Here is an 18,956-nt window from a genome sequence, read left to right on the forward strand (position 1 = left end):
GCATATCATCATACAAACTATCAAAGTTTTAAAATATTTCTTATTGCTAAATCTGATCAAAATTATTATATATATAATAGTTATCATCTTAAATGTTTGAATATTGTAATTTACATATAGATATTTATAGACAAGCATAAAAGATAAAACTAAATTAAAAAATAATCACACTAGATACATGCAAAGTTACGTTAAATTAATTTCAATATAATAACCATTAAGAACATTAATAGTTAAAAACTATCCTTGCCTATCTATTAAAAAAGTATTATTAAAATATTATATTCCCAACATTAATTGATAATTTATTTCCATTATTGTTTGTTTTTTAATATGTCTGAAATATAATCATTTTTATTCCTTAGATAAATTAGAAAAAAATCAAAAAAAAAAAATAAATTAACATCATCATTATCGCTATGCTTATTTGTCGCATATTCACTTGTATTAAGGCATTGAATATTTTGGATATCATCTAGATTATGTATAGATAAAAAACCATTTCGGCACTTTGGACTCGTAGGCGCAGATAAAGGATGAGGAACTTTGATCAAGGTTCCAAGAGAAAGATCTATATTTTTGTCTATTAAATCATCAGTATCAAAACTGTTGGGATAAGCACGTCTCAATGCAAGTTGTCGAGCCTTAATATATTCAAGACCCATAATTTTCCAATCCAAAAAATCACTTAATCTTTCACAGCGATTACGTTGATTAATACGCTGTCGTCGGGTTTTAGTAGTAAAATTATACATGATATTTGTAAGTTGATTTATGCTTTCATCAACAGATTTCATTCTCCTATCAACAATATATACACCATAATCAGATGGATTTTCAATTATGTTTTCCATATAACATCCAAAGCCTGAAATATTTGTTGTTACACTTGGAACACCCATGACTACAGCTTCTGCTGATGTATAACCCCATGGTTCATAATATGATGGAAAAACACCAAGATGACATCCACGAACAAAATCATCATAATCAAGAGGCAATATCGGATTATTAGAATTCAAAAACTCTGGATGAAAAATTATTTTGACTCTATCATCATCAGAATTAAATAATTGAACTCTTCTTATTTGTGTCAAAATAGGATCATTATTATCAGCCATGTTATGTGTAACAATCGGCGGTAATGTCGATCTTTTTAAAGCAAAAACTCGTCGTTTTAGCAAAATTTTATCTTGATCTGTCAAAAGACTTGATGTATCGATAAACTTTTCATCAAAATCCCTGAACCATTTAACCAACAAAACGAAATTAGTATTACTTACTTTGAATGCCGACAACACTTTTCAAAGATTCGCTGACCTATTCCTTTTTGAATATGTTCAATGGTATTTTGCAAAGATTTCATAACTGCTTGTCCTTTTAAAGCTTCAACAGTATATGAATGTGTTGCAGCTGGCATGATAATAAATGCAATCACTGTCATTTTGCTATCAGATGCCTTCATACGTTCATTTAGCCCTTAAAAATCTTAAAACGCATTTAAGTAAATATTTTATAGAACTTACGAGCAAGACTTTCAATATATAAATCAACACCTTTATTTCTATATTCATATCTTCCGGATATAAAAAAATATAATGTATTATCAAGATCAAAATCATTATGTCCATAGAAATGGCCACGTACAAACTCATTTATTTTTTGCTTAAATGTAGCATGAAGATTTTGAAACTCGTGAACAGCTGCAAATTTTACAACATTAAGACCATTAGGCAAAACACCATCTTTTAACTTATTAACAAAAATTATTAAAAAAGGAATAGTTGCCTGGTTTTCTTTTTAACAAATGTTCACTTTCATAAGCAGTAATATGCGATACTGTAGTAAAAACATCTGCACTATGAGCCGCAGCACGCTCTATACAATATCTATGATAAATCCCTCGTTTACCAGCTTCATAGTCTACATCAAAGTATTGCAAATTATTGTAAAAATCTGCATTATCAGCACAAAGATAACGTCCAAGTATAGTTGCATGTGTAGTAAAAATAGTTGTTAAATCTAATCTACGTTTTCTACAAAGAGGCAATGCTACACCCGCAAGCCATTCATGAAAATGCACTACAACAGCTCTTTCATATTCATGAGAAATAAACTTTAAAATCTAAATAACAAATTAAACAAATGTCATTAATTACCTCGCCCAAAAACCAAGCTACTATATAACCAAAAGCAATAGCATCATTAGTTTCTGAATCATCAGGAGGAGATGGAATACCAGTAGTATTCCATAAATCGCCCTTCCATTCATTTAGCCAATGGAAGGCATTGCCTATATCGAATAAAAGCACACGAGGCGCCCCGTCAATAAGCCATCTTCCATAAGTATAACTGTAAAATATTTTAAATATTAAAGGAAAAAAAGGATAATATCATATACCTTATACCTCTATTTTTCATATATTGTAATGTTTTATGAAGTATGGGTTGATCCTCAGTACTAAGTTGTTCAACTTCGAAATTAATTGCAGACTGAGTAAATTTCCCAATAGCAATATAGCGATCATAAGAATATTCCAAAGATGTTACTGGTGCTTTTGATTTCAAAACTGAATAAATACCACCAACTATAAATAAATTAGTTTATTGAGAAAAAAATTTATAAAAAATAATAGTATAAGAAAAATAAAAAAGCATCATACCCCTATTACATACTTCCACTGATACTTCAAAAAGAATATGATTTTTTACATCTCTAAGTTTTTCCGAATCCATTTCAAATTCCGTTCTACAGAATTTTCTTATTAAAACAATTATAGATTAACAATATATCTAAAGATCAGTATAAACTATCCACCTAAATATTTGGGTTATTATATAGTACATATTCTCAATTATCCTTAATTCTTGTATGAGTTTTTTAATGATAAAATATAGTTTAAGGTTTTTAAAAAAATATTAAATTATAATAAATCTATCAAAATAAAATTAATATTACTAAAATCCACTATAATAAGAATTAAAAAAGATTAGTATATTCATAAAACTATGTTATAAAAGCATAAAATATATAAAAAGTAGAATCGTATGATTTTAATAATTAAATTCAATTTAAATTGTGCTATATCATAAAAAAATTATAATAACTAATAATCCACATCCAATTCATCACAAAAATCATTTTTAGAGTGAATGCTGCTAAAACTATCATTGTCACAATCATTAGAACTCATACCTTTGATATTTAGAGGAATATAAGATATAGGTTTTATCTTATTTACAAAGTTTATGTCACCTCCAAGTCTAATAACCTCATTTTCAAGCAATTTAGATCGCGAATTTAACTCATTAATATAATTTTGCAAACATTGAATATAATTAACAGATTGCTGCAAAATTTCACCCTTATTTAGTTTAAAATCAGAATAACCCTTATCTCCCGAATCCATATTTAATTTTATTTTATCCTTGAATGGATTTTTCGAAACAAGAGAAGCAAGTTCTTGTATTTTTTCATTAATATTATCTCTACGGCGACGTTCAACTGCATTATGGCTTTCACGACGCTTTCTATATTTTTCCAAAAGCCTTTTATCATCAAAAACATTAAAAGACATAAATGGATCCTCAATAAAAACAGTAGACTCATTTTTTATTTTCTTGTAAATCATATTTTCAGAATTGGAGTCAAAAAACGATTTGAAAGAATCCTTGGGATAAATTTGAGAAGATTGACAATCATCCATTCTAATAGGCATACTCATGCTCTGAATAGCTTTAGAATTTTCAATTGCTATAGGCATAACATCTATAGAATAGAAATCACCAGTATATGAAAGATTAAGATTACGGGAAGCTGGAAATTGCGAATCAGAGGCAATCCCTAAAGAATAGTGAGGACTTATATATAAATTTGATTCCAATTTTAATATACCAATATCATGGATAACAGTATTAACTGAAGAATTAAGATTTAATTCCGCCAATTCATCAATAGAAATAATACTATTTCCTTTCAAATATGAACAATATTGATGATTATGTACTAAATTCTGACGAAATGAAGGAATCTGTTGAATACAATATCCATTTTGTTCTCTATTTTCCATATGCATTGTCCTGTTTATATCCATCATTTCCTTTGTCCTTAAACAAAGTAGTACAAATGAGAAAAGACAGAACAGAAATATATTTTTGAACTTTTTATACGTTTATAAATAGTTCTTAACTTATTTTCTATTTTTCAAAATTTTATATCGCAAAATTATTAAAAAGAGAATACGAATTAAAATCAGAAAATAAAAATTTACAATATTTTTTTTCATTTTTTAAATCCAAAAACTTTTATGCAGTTCAAAACTAAAAACATCATATTCTATTTCAAATATAAAATAAAATAATATTTAACTCTTCATATAATCTTTTCTGCTTTAATATTTTAAATTTATAATGAAGTGTATTAAAAATATTTTTTATATAATTTTTATTAAATATCTATTACATACTTCTTTCTTTTGTACTAGGTTCCAAGTACGTTTTAAAAGCTTTTAAGAAATATATTATAAAACATCAATTAATATATACATAAACGCTTTATACGACAGGTTAAATATCATTCTTTCGAACACTTTATTTCCAAAACTAATAAATAATTAATCTACTATATAATTTGAATAAGTCAACAATTGCATAGTAGTTTTATATAAAACAACTTATTTTTTTTTATTTGTATAATTCCCTAATAAAAGCCTACTAATTAAAATAATGACATAAAAACATAAAGACATATATATAAATTATGTATAAATAGAGCCAATATATAAATCCTAAAAGATAGAAGAATGAATTAATTTTTAATAAAAACCTAAAATGTGGAAAAATTTAAAATACAAAAAAATCTCCTAATATATATCTAGAATCTCAAATATGGATAATGTATATATATTATAATCTTCTGACTTTTCTACCTCTTACACCACCAAAATTTATTCTTGTTGCATCTGTAATACGAGATACAGAAGATTTAAAAGGTAACCCTTCTATCCCATTAACACATTTAAATATTGCTTCTCTACCTTTACCAAAGCCTCGAAGAATAATTTCAAATTGTGTTGGATAAATATCCTTTTGCATCATTTTTTTAAATAAAGACATACATACTTGGTATCCAGCTTCATATCCTCCTCTTTGAGCCTTCTTAAAACCAACCATACCACTCGAAATACAAATAACAGGATTATAATGTGAATTAGTCAGTGTAATAATAGTATTATTATCTGAACAATAAGCATGTAAATGATATATTTTCTCCTTAGTTTGGGAAGAATTATAATGAAATGGTTTATTTATAATTTCTGTAAATGTATTAGATAGCAGCGAGCTTTTTGGGTTCAAATCCAATGATATCGAACTATCTTCATCAAAAACACTTTCATTTATATCTTCTTTTCGAGATGAATCCGTATCATTAGCTTTTATTAGAAATTTATCTAAATCCGCCAAATTTCCTATTTTGAATTTATCCTTATAAATTAACGACAAATGTGAAAAAAAAGCTATCCTTAAAGGTAAGTTCAAGCAAAAAATATTGCTCTTATTTAAAAAATAAACATGTAATTGTTTATAATCTATTATATATCTTAAAATTAACATAAATATTTTTATATTTATAAAAATCTTATTCTCGATAATTTTTAAAAAGGTTTAAAAAATGGTAAAATAGGTTTAAGTCAAAATTTCTATTAAATATGCTTTTAGACCTCTAATTTTAATACTAAGCACCAGTTCATTGCATTTATGATAGTTGATTGGCTTCAAAGCTGTTTAAAAGAAGGGATTATTCCAGAAGAAGAAAAAGAAGGAATTGAGATAGCAAGTATCTATATTATTTTAAAATATGATATTTCTGATTTTTTTTAAGCTCACTGTATTTCTGAAACCTTTTCAGTCTATCCTTGTGATAACGAACAACGAAAAAACCTTGGAATAAATTCTCAAACACTTACAAACATTTTTGAACAGGCGCTGCAACAAACAGTGAATAATTAATAAATAAGTTATTTTTCTGAAAAAATTTAATCTTTCTTTAGGGAAGTTCTTCCCTTCTCACAACAGAATTTACAGCTAGTATAAATACAACATCTGATATAAATCCAAACAATAAAGCAAAGGCAGAAGAATTTAAATCTCAAGGAAATAATGCTATGTTTAGGAAAGATTATTCTCATGCTATTTTCTGCTACACTGAAGCGCTGAAACTTTTTCCTAAAGATGTTATATATTTATCTAATCGTGCAGCAGCATATTCTGAATCTGGGGATAATATTTCTGCAATAAAAGATGCAAAATTAGCATTAGAAATAAACCCAGACTATGGAAAAGCATACAGTCGTTTAGGTCATGCCTATTTTTCAATGGGAGAATACAAAGAAGCGTTGAATGTATATCTAAAAGGTTTAAAAGTTGATCCGAATTCTGAAGTAATGAAACGAGGATATGAACTGGTAAAAAAGAATCTTACTGAACATAATGATTCTGCTCCTATACAGGAGAAAAATCTGAAATCTGAAGATATTTCCAAAACTTCGAATTTAAATTCTTCAAGTGAAACACCTAGAGTTGGAATTCCCGATTTTACATCTATGATGAATAATCCTGGTATTTTTGTTTTAAAGTTACATTTATAGTTTGATATTGTTTAGCCTTTATGTCTGTAGCACAAAATTTAATGTCCTCAGGTGCTTTAAATAACTTATTAAATAATCCTCATGTTGCGCGATTGTAAAACTTCTATTTTGTAAAAAGTTTGTTAATTATATCAGGGCACAAAATATTATGAGCGGCGAACAAACTCCTAATATTCAGGATATAATAAATGACCCAGAAATGAGAAATATGTATGTATCTGGCTAAAATATTCATAAACACTTATTTTAGAAGAGCTAGAAATTTTATGGGAAGTTTTAATGGAGGAAATGCCAGACAATTTTCGGATTCAAATTAAAATAATAAAAAGGACTTTAGAATAATTTTTTTTATTAATACTATCATTAATTTTATATTAAAATAAAATTAAAAAAACTAATAAATAATAATATATACGTTGCTATTGTATACATGTGTTTTAATTTCCTAAATACCAAAAATTATATTTTTAAAAATTATTTTTTTTAATATTAGTAACCAAATGTTCCCTTAATGGCGCAATTAAACCATGTTTATCTCCTACTTCTACAAAATGAACTCTTCCTTTAAATGAATATTCTACACGTAATGTCTTTTTCTGGCCAAAAGCAGGATCCCAAATTCCAATAATTTGAGACTATTACATAATTAATATTAAATATTATTGAATATCTTTTACCTTAGAAAACCCATGATGAATCGTAAGCTGGCTCTCATTGACTAAAGCTGCAATAGCAATTGTTACATCAATTATATCGCCTGTCATGAAATCGCCATAAACAGCCTTAATTATATACAATCCATCTTTTTGTTTTTCATAACATTGTCTTCTATGAACCATATCATAAATAAGATGCAGGAAATCTTCCGCCTTTTTTTTTTTTATATTTAAACATTCTTCGTATTCTTTTTTAATTGCAGCTATTTTTCTGGCAAATAATTAATTTTTATGAATAATCTAAATATGTATTACTCTTTTTTTTTTTTTATTCGATTAGATTTAAAATAAATTGCTTCTAATGCTATCAAAATACTTGTTGGAACTATTACTCCCCATAAAGACGCCTTAAGATTATATTTAGTACATAATATAATTGGAATAACTATTTTTTGCCCTAGTCTTGAAAATCTTTTTTATTTTTTAAAACAAGAAATAACTTAAATTAATACTTACATTACTTTTAATACTATCATACCCTGGGGCAATGTAAAAGATAAATTAATAAAAGCATTAGAATTTTCTCCAATCCTTCGTGAAGTTTCCATACCGAATACGGCTCCACTGGTCAAAACAGATGCGGTAAATTTCACTTTTTCTACATTTTTTCCTTTCCCTATATTATTCACCCATTCACAAGAGATACCGCTCTCCAAAATTCCGGCAGTTATTTCTGCACTCCAAGAATTATCAAGGCCGGGTTTCAAAGCGCTTTGCCAACCGAGAGTAAAACTAGATCTTTGACTAGAAAATGGAATATTTAACCCCCAATTCCAAAAATTCCAACATCCTGTCTTAAAAATCATAAATCCAGTTCCCTGAGGAGTTAATCGTTTCCCAGAACTTATAATGAACTGAGGCGGTGCATAAAAAGTAGGAAAATGTGTTTGTATTGTCATAAATCTAAAAAAAATAAGAATGTTTTATAAAATACATCATGAATTACGAATCTTTATTAAAAGTACAGACAAGTTTGGAAAATAATAGTTTAGGATCAAGAAGATATGTCCCTACCTTATATACAATTAGCTGAAATATAATGAAAATGACTATTACTTCAAACCAAATAGCTGGACTATAAACATAACGCATAACTCCTATAATGTTCCTTTCAGATGTTTTGTTTTTAGATAACATTTGCCCAATAAAAGTAAATGTAATTTTATCATTAAAATACGAATTATTCCCAAAAGACAATGGAATGGAAAACGAATGCTTCATAAAAACAGCCGAAATACCAGTGTATTTAATTCTTTCAAAAAAATTCAATTTTCTTGTTTGAGATAATATTCCAAGACGTGATGATGCAGGCGTTTGAATTGTTTGAAACAATGGTGAAATATTAAAAAGCAAGTTTATATATCCCTTTAAATAAGACATAAGTAACAAGAATGAATCTTACTTACCCTAGACTTAACCATATTTTCTACGTTTTGTTCATTTTTTTTACGCATTTGCTTTTCAAGCTCTATAAGAAGCTAAAACAATCAACTATTATATTAAGGCACAATCTAAAACACTTCTTCAGATGTTTTAAATTTTTTTCGAATATCCCAACTAAATTTTAATCCTTCTTCACCATATATATTATAAATCAATCGTTTTCTTGGATCCATCAATACTTTTGTTGTTAATAACAATATATCCCTTTGATAACCAACAAACCCTCATATGCACGTTGAATTAATTGAAATTTCTCTTCAGAAATAGCTTTCAAATCTGGATTATGATGTTTATCAGGATGAAGTGTACGGGAAAGACGATGATATGATTCTCGAATTTGTAGTTCCGTTGCCTGAGGAGAAATAATTTAGTACTATGCTTGATACTAAAAATAAAAAGTACGTTCTTGCTAACGTTCAAAAGAGCATAGAAATTATCTTCATTTAATTCCTCCACTATTCTTTTATGTCTATTAAGTTCTTTTTCAAAATCATCCTTCTCAAATTGATCTGTCTGAAATTCAGTATACGTTTTTTGAACATCATCATATGATAGCAAGAAAGTTTCCCATGAATTTTGAGCCATTAAGAAAGGATTTTTAAACTTTTTTTTAAATTAAATTTTTTGTAGTCGAGAAATTTGATAACATCCAAAACTCCAAAAAATATTGAGGTAACAAATGTTGGTTTTAGGAATAACAGGATCAATTGCAACAGGTAAAAGCATGTAATATAGTAAATAAATGATCTCTAATTGCTCTTTTTTTCTAGGAAAATCTACCGTCTCTACATTTTTGCAATCAATATCTTCATGGCCACTAATAGATACAGATCTTCTTGCAAAAGAAATAATCATGTTTGGAACAAGTGCATATAAGAAAGTAAATGATAGCTTCGGAAGAGAGATTATGATGGAGGATGGATCGATTGATCGGGAAGCTTTAGGAAAACTTATTTTTTCTAATATAAATGCAAGAAAAACTTTAAATAAAATTATGCATCCAGAGATTTTAAAAATGACAATTCTTCAAATAATAAAAGCATGGATAAGAGGAGAAGATGTCATAATAGTAGATGTGCCTTTGCTATTTGAAAGCGGATTTGATTATCTTTGTGGAAAAATCATTTGTGTTGCATGTCAAGAAAATACACAGATGCAAAGACTACGAAATAGAAATGGTTATACACAAGAAGATTCAAGGAAAAGAATTCAAAGCCAAATGCCTTTATGTCATAAAATTCAATTAGCAGACATTGTTATATGGAATGATGGAAATAAAAAAGATTTAGAAGACAAAATTAAAGCATTAATAAAAAATATACAACCCACACGAGCAAGATGCCTACTCGAAAGAACGATTCCTGTACTTACAATCATATCTATTATTTATACAATTATAAAACGTTGGTTAAAAAAAAAAAGATTTAAATGAAATTTACAATATATATATTCATAACTAGTTCATCCTAATATACATTATTTCTTACAACAGTCCCATCACCCATTGTATTCCCTGGTGTTTGTACAATAACTCTATCATTAGAGTCTACGAATTCAAAATTATACTTTGCTAAATATTGGGGAATAGCCTATAATTTATTAAAATATACCAACATATAGCTATAATAGTTACTGCTAATTGTGGTCCATAGCGAGCCGAATTATCATATAACTCAAAAAGTGGTACAGCCAATAATTTCATATTTTTGGGAACAGCTAAAACTTCTGTTAACCAAATGGTCAGGTTTCAATATAAAAAAGAATTTTAAATACTCGTCTTTGGCAATTTTATAAGATAGAGTTTTTTGCATTCTTTAGGTCTTGTAACATGTGCAGGTATGAATGGATACATAAACGTTTCAAAATTAGGTCTCCACCATTGAGCAAGACAATCTCCAATTTCCCATTTCATATCCTCTGGGGATTCTGGTGTCGTAGGTGCTAGTCGTTCGTTTAATCTAGCAACAAAACCCTGTATTTCCGGTTCATTCGGCCGCAAATAATCACCAGGCCTTATAAGATTAATATCTATAAAATACTAAAAGGAAAATACAGTTTAAAAAACGCATTCGCTATTTGTAGCATCAATATATGTGGATGACTAGAAAATTTAGAATTTTTATATACTTTTAAACCTACTTATGTTCATGGACTACTAAAATTCCTTCACATGTTCTTCTCATTCCATTCTTTTCATAATGTGATTTCAAGCGCTCCAGACGAGATATGACGCTTGGGTCTTCTTCCTAATATTTATACTTAATTTTCTAAAATAAATTTCAATAATTTTCAATACTGGCTGTGCTTCTTTCGTAGAAAAAACATAATTTGCTAGAGATAATTCAATAAGTCCTTATCATAGCATATTTAACAAACATAAAGGATAAAGCCGCACTGTTTCTGGCTGTCTTTCATTAAATCCTTTCTGTAAAGGATATAACTTGCTGGCCATTTTAAAAAATTAATGATTTTTTAGGTCCTTAAATAGGAAAAAACTGTAAAATTACTTATTATACGTATAAAAACATACATACTTTTATATTTCTTAATCAATGGCACTTAATATTTATTTCTAAAAATTTATTAAAAATATGTTTTTACTAAAAATATCGTTCAACAAAACCCGTCTCTTAAAGATAAGGAAAAAATCATTATTCAAAAGACTTAAAGCATAAAAATATCGTATCACTAAAGAAAAACCTAAAAGTGTTTCTTTACTTAAAAAGTTTTTTTGTCTATGGGCATTAGACTTTTTTCATGCAAAAATAAGCAGAAATATTAAATTATGGTTTGTTTATCTATAGAAGAAAAAGATATCTTTTATATTCACGAGCCTATTCCTACTAGGAGCGGTTATGAAGCTCTGGAAGTTACTTTGCATACATCAGATACAACAAATCAACAAGCTTTTTTAGATCTTTCAGAGGAAACAGAACAAATAATACGTAGCATTTTTAATTAAATTTGCGAAATATTTTAACTAATCTTTTATAGGATCAGCTATGAAACATCTTGATATATTTGGTGAACGTATAGAAATGGCGAAATTGTTGCTTCCTAAATGTGATTTTATACAAACTATAAGCTCAGATCAAACTATGAATATTACAACAAATAATTTGAAATTTACGAGTCAACTAGTAAAAGATATATTAAAGTTAAGAGATGATATACGGGAAATGAAAAGGCATTTTATATTTTTAAAGAAACCTCATTCAATATTGTATTTAAAACAAAAATCTAAAATATTAAAAAAAAAAAATAATATAACCATTTCTTTAAATGGTGCTAAAAAAAATCTTGAAAAAGAGAAATCCTCAAAAGAAGGATTCAAAATATTTGAAAAACAATTAATGGCACGGTTTCCTAGATTATATTCAGAATTATCTATTTCACAAATAGAAACATCAAATTTGATTAATTTGGAAAAAACAGATTCAGACTTTAGTAATTCCGCATTAGCTACTGCAGGTCACTGTAAAATAAATGATGCATTATTTTTTGACAATAAAATATTAGACACTGGAATTTCTTATGAGTTTATACAATAATTTTATCGAGAATTAAATTGAGACATCTTTTAAAAACGGAAATAAACTTTTATCGTTTTTTTTGATGCGAATAATGATATTAAGAATATAGACACATGCTTTTTTTATGTAGGTCCTGAATTTATTGGAAGATTATTCGAAACTATAAAAAAATTAAACATTGATTTTTCATTAAATAAGAATTTATATAACGTTGATAAAAATTAAAATAGTAAACTTAAAACTAAAACGGCATTAAAAATTTCTGAAAATGTTTAAAAACAAAATTATTAACCTATTCTATTCTTTTTTTTTTCTTTCATTTTCTTTGTAATAATTTCTTAAGTTTATACGTAGAGTTGTATGTTTTTGGATTAATTGGTACAATCATATGCATAACTTTTAGAATAGAACACAAAATATTATTGTAATACTTTTTGTAAATTAAATACATTTGAAATATTTAATATTTATTATTATACATCTTTGTCTAGTCTCCATATTGATTCTGATTCTTTTTTCCATGTTAATTTAGCATTGTTTATCATTCTATTAAAAGCATATTTATGACCAAGTTTTGCAATATCATAAAATTCATCCCAATTCAAGCGATTACATAGATTAGCTACAATATCATCACAATAGTTTGAAAGTAAAGTAATATCAAATGTAATATGCTTAACTGATTCCCTAGATATATATATTTGAGGTATATTTGAAGGAATAGCATTTATAATTTTTGAAACAGGAGCCACTTTCAAAGATGTACCAATACAAATAACTAAATCACATGAATATATATCCTTTTCTATTCTATTATCAAAGGACTTTGGCAACTTTTCTCCTATTACTAATTTTAGATACAAAAAAAATATGTGAAATAAGTACCAAAAAATGTAATATTTGGCTACAAAATTAGTTCTAATATATAGAAATATAGAACAAAACCTTTAAAACTCCTAGACTTATTTCACAACTGTTTTCATTTTTTTTCCTATTTTTCTTATTTTTTAAACACTTTAAACATTTAGGAACTGTTTTTAATAATATATTATCAAAAATAATTTCACCAGAAACCATATGTCCACATATAATACAAATTGCATTTTTAAATGATCCTATATAATTAGATTATAAAATAAGAAACATAAAAAATACCGTGACATTGAACTAACTTTTCTTTTTGAATACCTACTACTTCTTCAATATTATCAACATTTTGTGTATATTGCGCTAAAAGTTTTCTTTTGTCTTGTAATAACCTTATAAACGCATGCGTAGGAGAATAAAAAAGATTTTTAAACTTCTCCGGAGGAAACAATTCAGATGCAAAAGAATAAAAAATACTAATCTTAAATAAACTTATATAAAACTTAATAAAATATAGTCCCATACCTTGGGTCTTCTCGAAAAACATCAATATCAAACACTTCCTAACCTTTAGTTAATAAATCATTAGATAATCTAAATTATCTTCGAACCTGTGGTTCACTTAACCCATATTTTTCTAATATGGAATAGATCCCTGTATCACTTCGAAAATCCGGTATTCCCAATGATGTACTTATGCCTACAAAATCCTTTTTAAGAACTAAAATAAGAAATCTAAAGAAATATTATACCAGCTCCTGTAATAACCAAAATGCGTTGACTTTTTTGAATCAAATGAAGAACATCTTCTACTGTATTGTATGCTTTTAATTTTATTCTTGATTGATTTTTATTAGACATTCTTATGAAAGAACAATATTCCTTCACATCTAACACATTCTTTTCCTTAAAAGATGCTCTCATCTATTTCTTAGTAAAAGAAAATATCTATTTAAGATGATATACATTTAAACTCCTGATTAAGTATAAAACTGTTGATTAGATATTATTTCAATTATTTTTTTTCAGCATGAAGATCTATATAAACATTTCTTCACTTATGACATGTGTATATTTTCTTCTAAAGCTTATAAATATTAATTTTTTTATAACTCATTCTTTTACATTCAACCGATATTTTGTAAAAAAAATAAACCCCTTAAATATTCATTACATCTTTCAATTAATTATAGATCTCGTTTATAAATATTTTACACTGTTCAAGATATTTAGCAAACCTTATCATAATATTTTTTTTTTAAATTATAAATGGGATTTATACAAAGTTAAACCCTTTCTTAATTTTTATTTTTAATTAATAGTAGTTTCTAAAACTTTGTTAACTCCTCCCCTATATGGAAGTTTTCCATTGGATCATGATGGTATTTCTACCTCAAAATTCTATAATATTAATTGATAAACATAGGAGAATGCACGTCCTTAATGAAAGCCTATTTACATTGTCTTCAAACACATCACTATGAGCAATCACAGTGCAAAAATATGGCAAAAGTATATTTACAATGCCGAATGGACCGGTTTGCAAAATCTTCATAATAATCAAAATATCTAACACATCAAGATCGCTATTTCAGTCACGCGAAATGCGTGATTTAGGATTTCAAAAGTTATATTCAGAAACACAAACAATTGAACAACTAAAAAAACAATAAAAATGAAAGACCAAGAAATTTTGAAAGGAGAAAAGTTGCTCGATAAGGAAATTGTACTAGGTAAAATGCGTACAAATAGATGTATTAGTAATTAAATTTTATAGTTGAAATAGAGTCAGATGCTATTGACTCGGAAATAAATTTTAAAATCAATGGATAATATTATGAAACTTAAATAAGTGCTATTTGTAAATAAAGAAATAAATATAGATGGAATGTTTTTATATATCCTTTGAAATAGATTTATGTTAATCTATAAAAAATAATTGTAGAGCAACAAAAATTTTGAGAATGTAAAAAGAAGGGTTATAAGGTATATTTATTCATATTTTAGACTTATTACATCTTAGCTACATAGAATATATGAAAAGTGCGTACAAATACATATATAATGTATAAATATTGCATATACAGTATATAAAGTTTGAAAATTAAATATAGAATATTTTTTAATATAAATATAATTCATACTTCATAGGTATTTTTTATTTCAATTTACTTATAAAACGTTTATTACAATACCTGCAAACTTCTCAAAGAACGATGATAAATCGAATTCGTTCGTATCCTTTATTTCACAAGAAATATACTGAAATACTCAATGTAAATAAGCAAGATCTAGAATCTTCTCCAACAGATGTACAGCAATACAATAAATTATCTTATACAGATCGTGTGATTATTTTTATTATTTGTATTTTAAGCTCAGCTATTTGTTTTATTTTTGCTATTTTTTTGATGACAACTTTGTTCAAACCAAGAAAAGTGGTTCTTTTATGGACAATTGCAAATCTTTTATTTCTTGCATCGTGGTGTACATATTAATTTTTAAGATATAATTTAATTTGCAACAGATTTTCTGCTCTTCAAGGTCCTTGGACTTATATTAAACATTTATTTTCTGCACCACGGTTTCCATTTACATGTATTTACCTAGGGAGTATGGTTTTGACTTTATATTTTATTTTACATGTGAGTATAAAAAAGGTAAATATGTTTTAATAGACCAGCGATAGTTAAAATCAACTATTCTTGCTATTTTTTCCTCTATAATACAATTTATAACTTTGTTATGGTACTTGATTAGTTATTTTCCAATGGGATCTCAAGGTCTCCATTGGGGTTTTCGGCTTATTATATCTAGAATTAAGTCATATCTTGATTCATGAAAGTATATGATTTTTTTATTTAAAAATAAATTAAATCTTACAAATAATCTTGATTGCACTAGAATCAAACATATTTTTATATTTATATGAAATCCTCATTATTATCTCTATAAAATACAAAAAAATAGAATAAAAAATTAAAATTAAGAGAAATTAAATTAAATTAAAACAAAAACAGAACTTAGAATAAGCAATATTAGTAATAGGAAATTATAGTAAGAAAAAGAAGAACAATTATTATTATATAATTTAAGAATAGATAATTTTAAATAAAAATATTTTAGTAATTTTTTAAATCTATATGTTCGGGATGTATAAAAAAGATATTTAAAATAAAAGCACTTTATTAATGTTATTTTTTTTTAATTATAAGATATAGAATATTAGAATAAAATTTAATTATATTCCAAAAGATTGATTTGGGTTCATTTTATATTCATTTTAAGCTAACTTTTATGGATATAACACTTTCTACACACATTTTGCATTTAATTTTTTAAAGATAATTCAATATTATCATTAACATAATAATTATTCTTATAAATATATGTTTGATTATATGAGTAGAGATTACTATTAATCTTTCTATGTTAGGATTTTATTTTAAAAACAGAAAGTATTTCATTAAAATTAAATGATACATTTTTTAAATAATTGGTTTTAAGAGAGATCTAGAAAAAAATCATACTATCTCATGGAATAGTCATCTTAATAATCACCATAAATCAATTTTTAAATATCTTAGAAGCCCTACCTGGGACTCGAACCCAGAACCTCCTGATTAGAAGTCAGATGCGCTAAACCATTGCGCCAGCAGGGCCTATTCTTAAACTTAAGATACTATTAATATATAAGTTTAAAATATTAGATAATAAGTATATTGGCAACTAGAAAACAGATAACGTAATCACTTTGATAAATCATGAATATATTATATAATTTTAATAATAATAAATTTACTAAAGACATTAAATTTAATAAAAAAAATAAATATTTTTTTCAAAAGAATAAAAACTAAAATAGTTATAAAGATTAAAAAAATATATTTAATATTTAGTGAATAAATGTAAATAATAAAAGTTTTATGAGAAAATAAAGTCTAAAAATATTTATTTATAATTTATAAATAAAATATTAATAACGATAATGTTCATTTTTATATGGTCCATCGATAGGAATATCAAGATAAAGTGATTGCGCAGGTGTTAAACAAGTAAGTTTAACATCAAGTTTAGATAAATGAAGACGTGCAACTTCTTCATCTAATTTTTTAGGCAGAAAGTGAACTCCTAAAGGATATTGACCTTCCTGAGCTGTCCATAATGCAATTTGTGCTAAGACTTGATTAGTAAAAGACATAGACATAACCATACTGCTATGTCCTGTAGCACATCCTAGATTAACTAAACGACCTTCTGCTAAAAGAATAATATGCCGACCGTTTTTCATTTGATAACGATCCACCTAAATATGTTGGACTAATATTACTTTATAAAAACTCACTTGAGGCTTAATATTTGATACATTAACTGCATTTTTTTTGAGCCATGCAACATCAATTTCTACATCAAAATGACCAATATTGCAAACAATAGCATCATTTTTCATTACTTCAAAGTGACGTTCACATATGATATCTTTACAACCTGTTGCAGTTACAAAAATATCACCTTGATATGCTATTTCCTCCATTACAGCTACTTGATAACCTTCCATACTTGCTATTCCAGTTAATTTAAATAAAAATTATTTAACATGCCTTGAAGAGCAACAATAGGGTCAATTTCAGTTATAATAACACGGGCACCCATCCCTCTCAAAGCTTTAGCGCATCCTTTTCCAACATCTCCAAAGCCAGCAACAATAGCAACCTTTCCTGCAATCATGATATCGGTTGCGCGTTTAATACCGTCAATTAAGGATTCTCGACATCTTTACTTCAAATTAGATTTTATTTTATATATTATGACTAAGCCAACCCCATATAATTATCAAACTTACTTTTTGTTACACTATCATTAACGTTAATTGCAGGAACTTTAAGTCTTCCTTCTTTGAACATTCTATACAATTGATGAACGCCTGTAGTTGTTTCTTCACTAATCCCTTTACAGTTTTCAAGATATTCTGGATATTTATTATGAACAAGAGATGTAAGATCACCTCCATCATCTAAGATCATATTTAAATGTTTCCCATTTTTAAAAGATGTTAGTTGAGTTTCAATACACCATAAATATTCTTCTTCAGTTTCTCCTTTCCACGCAAAGACAGAGATGCCAGAAGCAGCAATAGCAGCAGCTGTTAATGAATCAATAATATTTATATTTTTTTAAATTTACCTGCATGGTCTTGTGTAGAAAAAATATTACATGATGACCAAGTTACTTCAGCGCCAAGCTCAACAAGAGTTTCAATAAGTACTGCAGTCTGTATAGTCATATGAAGACATCCAGCAATTCTTGCACCTTTTAGTGGTTTGGAATTCTAATGTTTTTAGATTTTTTTAGAAATAAAAAACATACACCATATTTTTTACGGCAGGATAGAAGCCCAGGCATTTCATTTTCAGCTAATTCTATTTCTTTACGTCCCCAGTTGGCAAGAGAAATATCAGCAACTTTATATGGATGTGTTAATGTCATTTTTTTTTAAATTGATGAATAATTTAGTGACGAAACAAGGCGTAGGCGTAGGCGTAGGCTTAGGCGTAGGCGTAGGCGTAGGCGTAGGCTTAGGCGTAGGCTTAGGCTTAGGCGTAGGCTTAGGCTTAGGCGTAGGCTTAGGCTTAGGCGTAGGCGTAGGCTTAGGCGTAGGCTTAGGCTTAGGCGTAGGCTTAGGCTTAGGCGTAGGCTTAGGCTTAGGCTTAGGCTTAGGCTTAGGCTTAGGCTTAGGCTTTAGGCTTAGG

At 27.1% G+C, this 18,956-nt stretch overlaps 12 protein-coding genes and 1 non-coding gene across 13 annotated transcripts; 5 read left to right on the plus strand and 8 right to left on the minus strand.

The window, feature by feature from the left end:
• Positions 1 to 336: 336 nt before the first annotated feature.
• On the minus strand, positions 337 to 2,736 carry PNEG_03440 (hypothetical protein; the record flags this gene model as incomplete). Its single annotated transcript, XM_007877336.1, has 8 exons — positions 337 to 360; positions 405 to 1,242; positions 1,284 to 1,479; positions 1,527 to 1,745; positions 1,789 to 2,116; positions 2,160 to 2,352; positions 2,402 to 2,588; positions 2,664 to 2,736. The coding sequence occupies 8 exons, from the start codon at positions 2,734 to 2,736 to the stop codon at positions 355 to 357; spliced, it is 2,040 nt and encodes a 679-aa protein (XP_007875527.1). The 3' UTR covers positions 337 to 354.
• A 347-nt stretch (positions 2,737 to 3,083) lies between these two features.
• On the minus strand, positions 3,084 to 4,212 carry PNEG_03441 (hypothetical protein). The gene is made up of 2 exons (XM_007877337.1): positions 3,896 to 4,212; positions 3,084 to 3,844 (listed from the first exon to the last, which is right to left on the minus strand). The coding sequence occupies exons 1-2, from the start codon at positions 4,095 to 4,097 to the stop codon at positions 3,108 to 3,110; spliced, it is 939 nt and encodes a 312-aa protein (XP_007875528.1). The 5' UTR covers positions 4,098 to 4,212; the 3' UTR covers positions 3,084 to 3,107.
• Positions 4,213 to 4,890: 678 nt separating this feature from the next.
• Positions 4,891 to 5,613, minus strand: PNEG_03442 (hypothetical protein; the record flags this gene model as incomplete). The annotated part of the gene is made up of 1 exon (XM_007877338.1): positions 4,891 to 5,613. One exon carries the CDS (start codon positions 5,611 to 5,613, stop codon positions 4,906 to 4,908), a length of 708 nt encoding a protein of 235 aa, XP_007875529.1. The 3' UTR covers positions 4,891 to 4,905.
• Positions 5,614 to 5,631: 18 nt separating this feature from the next.
• On the plus strand, positions 5,632 to 6,977 carry PNEG_03443 (hypothetical protein). The gene is made up of 7 exons (XM_007877339.1): positions 5,632 to 5,674; positions 5,719 to 5,836; positions 5,882 to 5,997; positions 6,051 to 6,618; positions 6,663 to 6,741; positions 6,783 to 6,857; positions 6,901 to 6,977. Exons 1-7 carry the CDS (start codon positions 5,672 to 5,674, stop codon positions 6,962 to 6,964), a joined length of 1,023 nt encoding a protein of 340 aa, XP_007875530.1. The 5' UTR covers positions 5,632 to 5,671; the 3' UTR covers positions 6,965 to 6,977.
• Positions 6,978 to 7,114: 137 nt separating this feature from the next.
• On the minus strand, positions 7,115 to 9,391 carry PNEG_03444 (hypothetical protein; the record flags this gene model as incomplete). Its single annotated transcript, XM_007877340.1, has 10 exons — positions 7,115 to 7,282; positions 7,325 to 7,574; positions 7,619 to 7,774; positions 7,820 to 8,266; positions 8,310 to 8,377; positions 8,420 to 8,728; positions 8,770 to 8,841; positions 8,884 to 8,984; positions 9,029 to 9,158; positions 9,209 to 9,391. The coding sequence occupies 10 exons, from the start codon at positions 9,389 to 9,391 to the stop codon at positions 7,115 to 7,117; spliced, it is 1,884 nt and encodes a 627-aa protein (XP_007875531.1).
• Positions 9,392 to 9,467: 76 nt separating this feature from the next.
• PNEG_03445 (dephospho-CoA kinase) lies at positions 9,468 to 10,238 on the plus strand (the record flags this gene model as incomplete). Its single annotated transcript, XM_007877341.1, has 2 exons — positions 9,468 to 9,522; positions 9,577 to 10,238. Exons 1-2 carry the CDS (start codon positions 9,486 to 9,488, stop codon positions 10,236 to 10,238), a joined length of 699 nt encoding a protein of 232 aa, XP_007875532.1. The 5' UTR covers positions 9,468 to 9,485.
• A 33-nt stretch (positions 10,239 to 10,271) lies between these two features.
• On the minus strand, positions 10,272 to 11,364 carry PNEG_03446 (hypothetical protein). Its single transcript, XM_007877343.1, has 8 exons — positions 11,341 to 11,364; positions 11,183 to 11,301; positions 11,103 to 11,137; positions 10,946 to 11,052; positions 10,860 to 10,907; positions 10,580 to 10,818; positions 10,440 to 10,531; positions 10,272 to 10,395 (listed from the first exon to the last, which is right to left on the minus strand). Exons 2-8 carry the CDS (start codon positions 11,256 to 11,258, stop codon positions 10,273 to 10,275), a joined length of 720 nt encoding a protein of 239 aa, XP_007875534.1. The 5' UTR covers positions 11,259 to 11,301; positions 11,341 to 11,364; the 3' UTR covers position 10,272.
• A 227-nt stretch (positions 11,365 to 11,591) lies between these two features.
• On the plus strand, positions 11,592 to 12,588 carry PNEG_03447 (hypothetical protein; the record flags this gene model as incomplete). The annotated part of the gene is made up of 2 exons (XM_007877344.1): positions 11,592 to 11,751; positions 11,801 to 12,588. 2 exons carry the CDS (start codon positions 11,592 to 11,594, stop codon positions 12,355 to 12,357), a joined length of 717 nt encoding a protein of 238 aa, XP_007875535.1. The 3' UTR covers positions 12,358 to 12,588.
• Positions 12,589 to 12,812: 224 nt separating this feature from the next.
• On the minus strand, positions 12,813 to 14,312 carry PNEG_03448 (hypothetical protein; the record flags this gene model as incomplete). Its single annotated transcript, XM_007877345.1, has 8 exons — positions 14,173 to 14,312; positions 13,959 to 14,130; positions 13,818 to 13,906; positions 13,732 to 13,769; positions 13,495 to 13,682; positions 13,285 to 13,454; positions 13,225 to 13,243; positions 12,813 to 13,180 (listed from the first exon to the last, which is right to left on the minus strand). Exons 2-8 carry the CDS (start codon positions 14,128 to 14,130, stop codon positions 12,813 to 12,815), a joined length of 1,044 nt encoding a protein of 347 aa, XP_007875536.1. The 5' UTR covers positions 14,173 to 14,312.
• Positions 14,313 to 14,395: 83 nt separating this feature from the next.
• PNEG_03449 (hypothetical protein) lies at positions 14,396 to 14,867 on the plus strand. The gene is made up of 3 exons (XM_007877346.1): positions 14,396 to 14,491; positions 14,532 to 14,588; positions 14,633 to 14,867. The coding sequence occupies exons 1-3, from the start codon at positions 14,476 to 14,478 to the stop codon at positions 14,761 to 14,763; spliced, it is 204 nt and encodes a 67-aa protein (XP_007875537.1). The 5' UTR covers positions 14,396 to 14,475; the 3' UTR covers positions 14,764 to 14,867.
• Positions 14,868 to 15,422: 555 nt separating this feature from the next.
• PNEG_03450 (hypothetical protein) lies at positions 15,423 to 16,048 on the plus strand (the record flags this gene model as incomplete). Its single annotated transcript, XM_007877348.1, has 3 exons — positions 15,423 to 15,688; positions 15,734 to 15,851; positions 15,896 to 16,048. 3 exons carry the CDS (start codon positions 15,423 to 15,425, stop codon positions 16,046 to 16,048), a joined length of 537 nt encoding a protein of 178 aa, XP_007875539.1.
• Positions 16,049 to 16,794: 746 nt separating this feature from the next.
• On the minus strand, positions 16,795 to 16,868 carry PNEG_05052. The gene has a single exon. It is a non-coding gene; the product is annotated as a tRNA-Arg (tRNA).
• A 314-nt stretch (positions 16,869 to 17,182) lies between these two features.
• On the minus strand, positions 17,183 to 18,693 carry PNEG_03452 (adenosylhomocysteinase; the record flags this gene model as incomplete). The annotated part of the gene is made up of 6 exons (XM_007877350.1): positions 17,183 to 17,512; positions 17,552 to 17,769; positions 17,808 to 17,980; positions 18,028 to 18,349; positions 18,391 to 18,535; positions 18,574 to 18,693. 6 exons carry the CDS (start codon positions 18,691 to 18,693, stop codon positions 17,183 to 17,185), a joined length of 1,308 nt encoding a protein of 435 aa, XP_007875541.1.
• Between the last annotated feature and the right edge of the window lie 263 nt (positions 18,694 to 18,956).

Source organism: Pneumocystis murina (assembly GCF_000349005.2).
Source record: "Pneumocystis murina B123 chromosome Unknown supercont1.17, whole genome shotgun sequence".
Lineage (NCBI taxonomy): Eukaryota > Fungi > Ascomycota > Pneumocystomycetes > Pneumocystales > Pneumocystaceae > Pneumocystis > Pneumocystis murina.

Bases quoted from the DNA above. Each gene is read 5' to 3' on its own strand.
- PNEG_03449 (XM_007877346.1), top strand. The intron at 14,589-14,632 runs GTATTTCTACCT...TGATAAACATAG, and splicing joins TTTTCCATTGGATCATGATG to GAGAATGCACGTCCTTAATG.
- PNEG_03446 (XM_007877343.1), bottom strand. From the start codon at position 11,258: ATGGCCAGCAAGTTATATCCTTTACAGAAAGGATTTAATGAAAGACAG. The intron at 10,908-10,945 runs GTAGGTTTAAAA...TAAATTTTCTAG, and splicing joins TTAGTAGTCCATGAACATAA to TCATCCACATATATTGATGC. The intron at 10,396-10,439 runs GTAACTATTATA...AATAAATTATAG, and splicing joins GCTATGGACCACAATTAGCA to GCTATTCCCCAATATTTAGC.
- PNEG_03441 (XM_007877337.1), bottom strand. From the start codon at position 4,097: ATGATGGATATAAACAGGACAATGCATATGGAAAATAGAGAACAAAAT. The intron at 3,845-3,895 runs GTATATTAAAAT...ACTATTCTTTAG, and splicing joins TACTGTTATCCATGATATTG to GGATTGCCTCTGATTCGCAA.
- PNEG_03443 (XM_007877339.1), top strand. The intron at 5,837-5,881 runs GTATCTATATTA...ATTTTTTTTAAG, and splicing joins AGAAGGAATTGAGATAGCAA to CTCACTGTATTTCTGAAACC. The intron at 5,998-6,050 runs GTGAATAATTAA...ATCTTTCTTTAG, and splicing joins AACAGGCGCTGCAACAAACA to GGAAGTTCTTCCCTTCTCAC.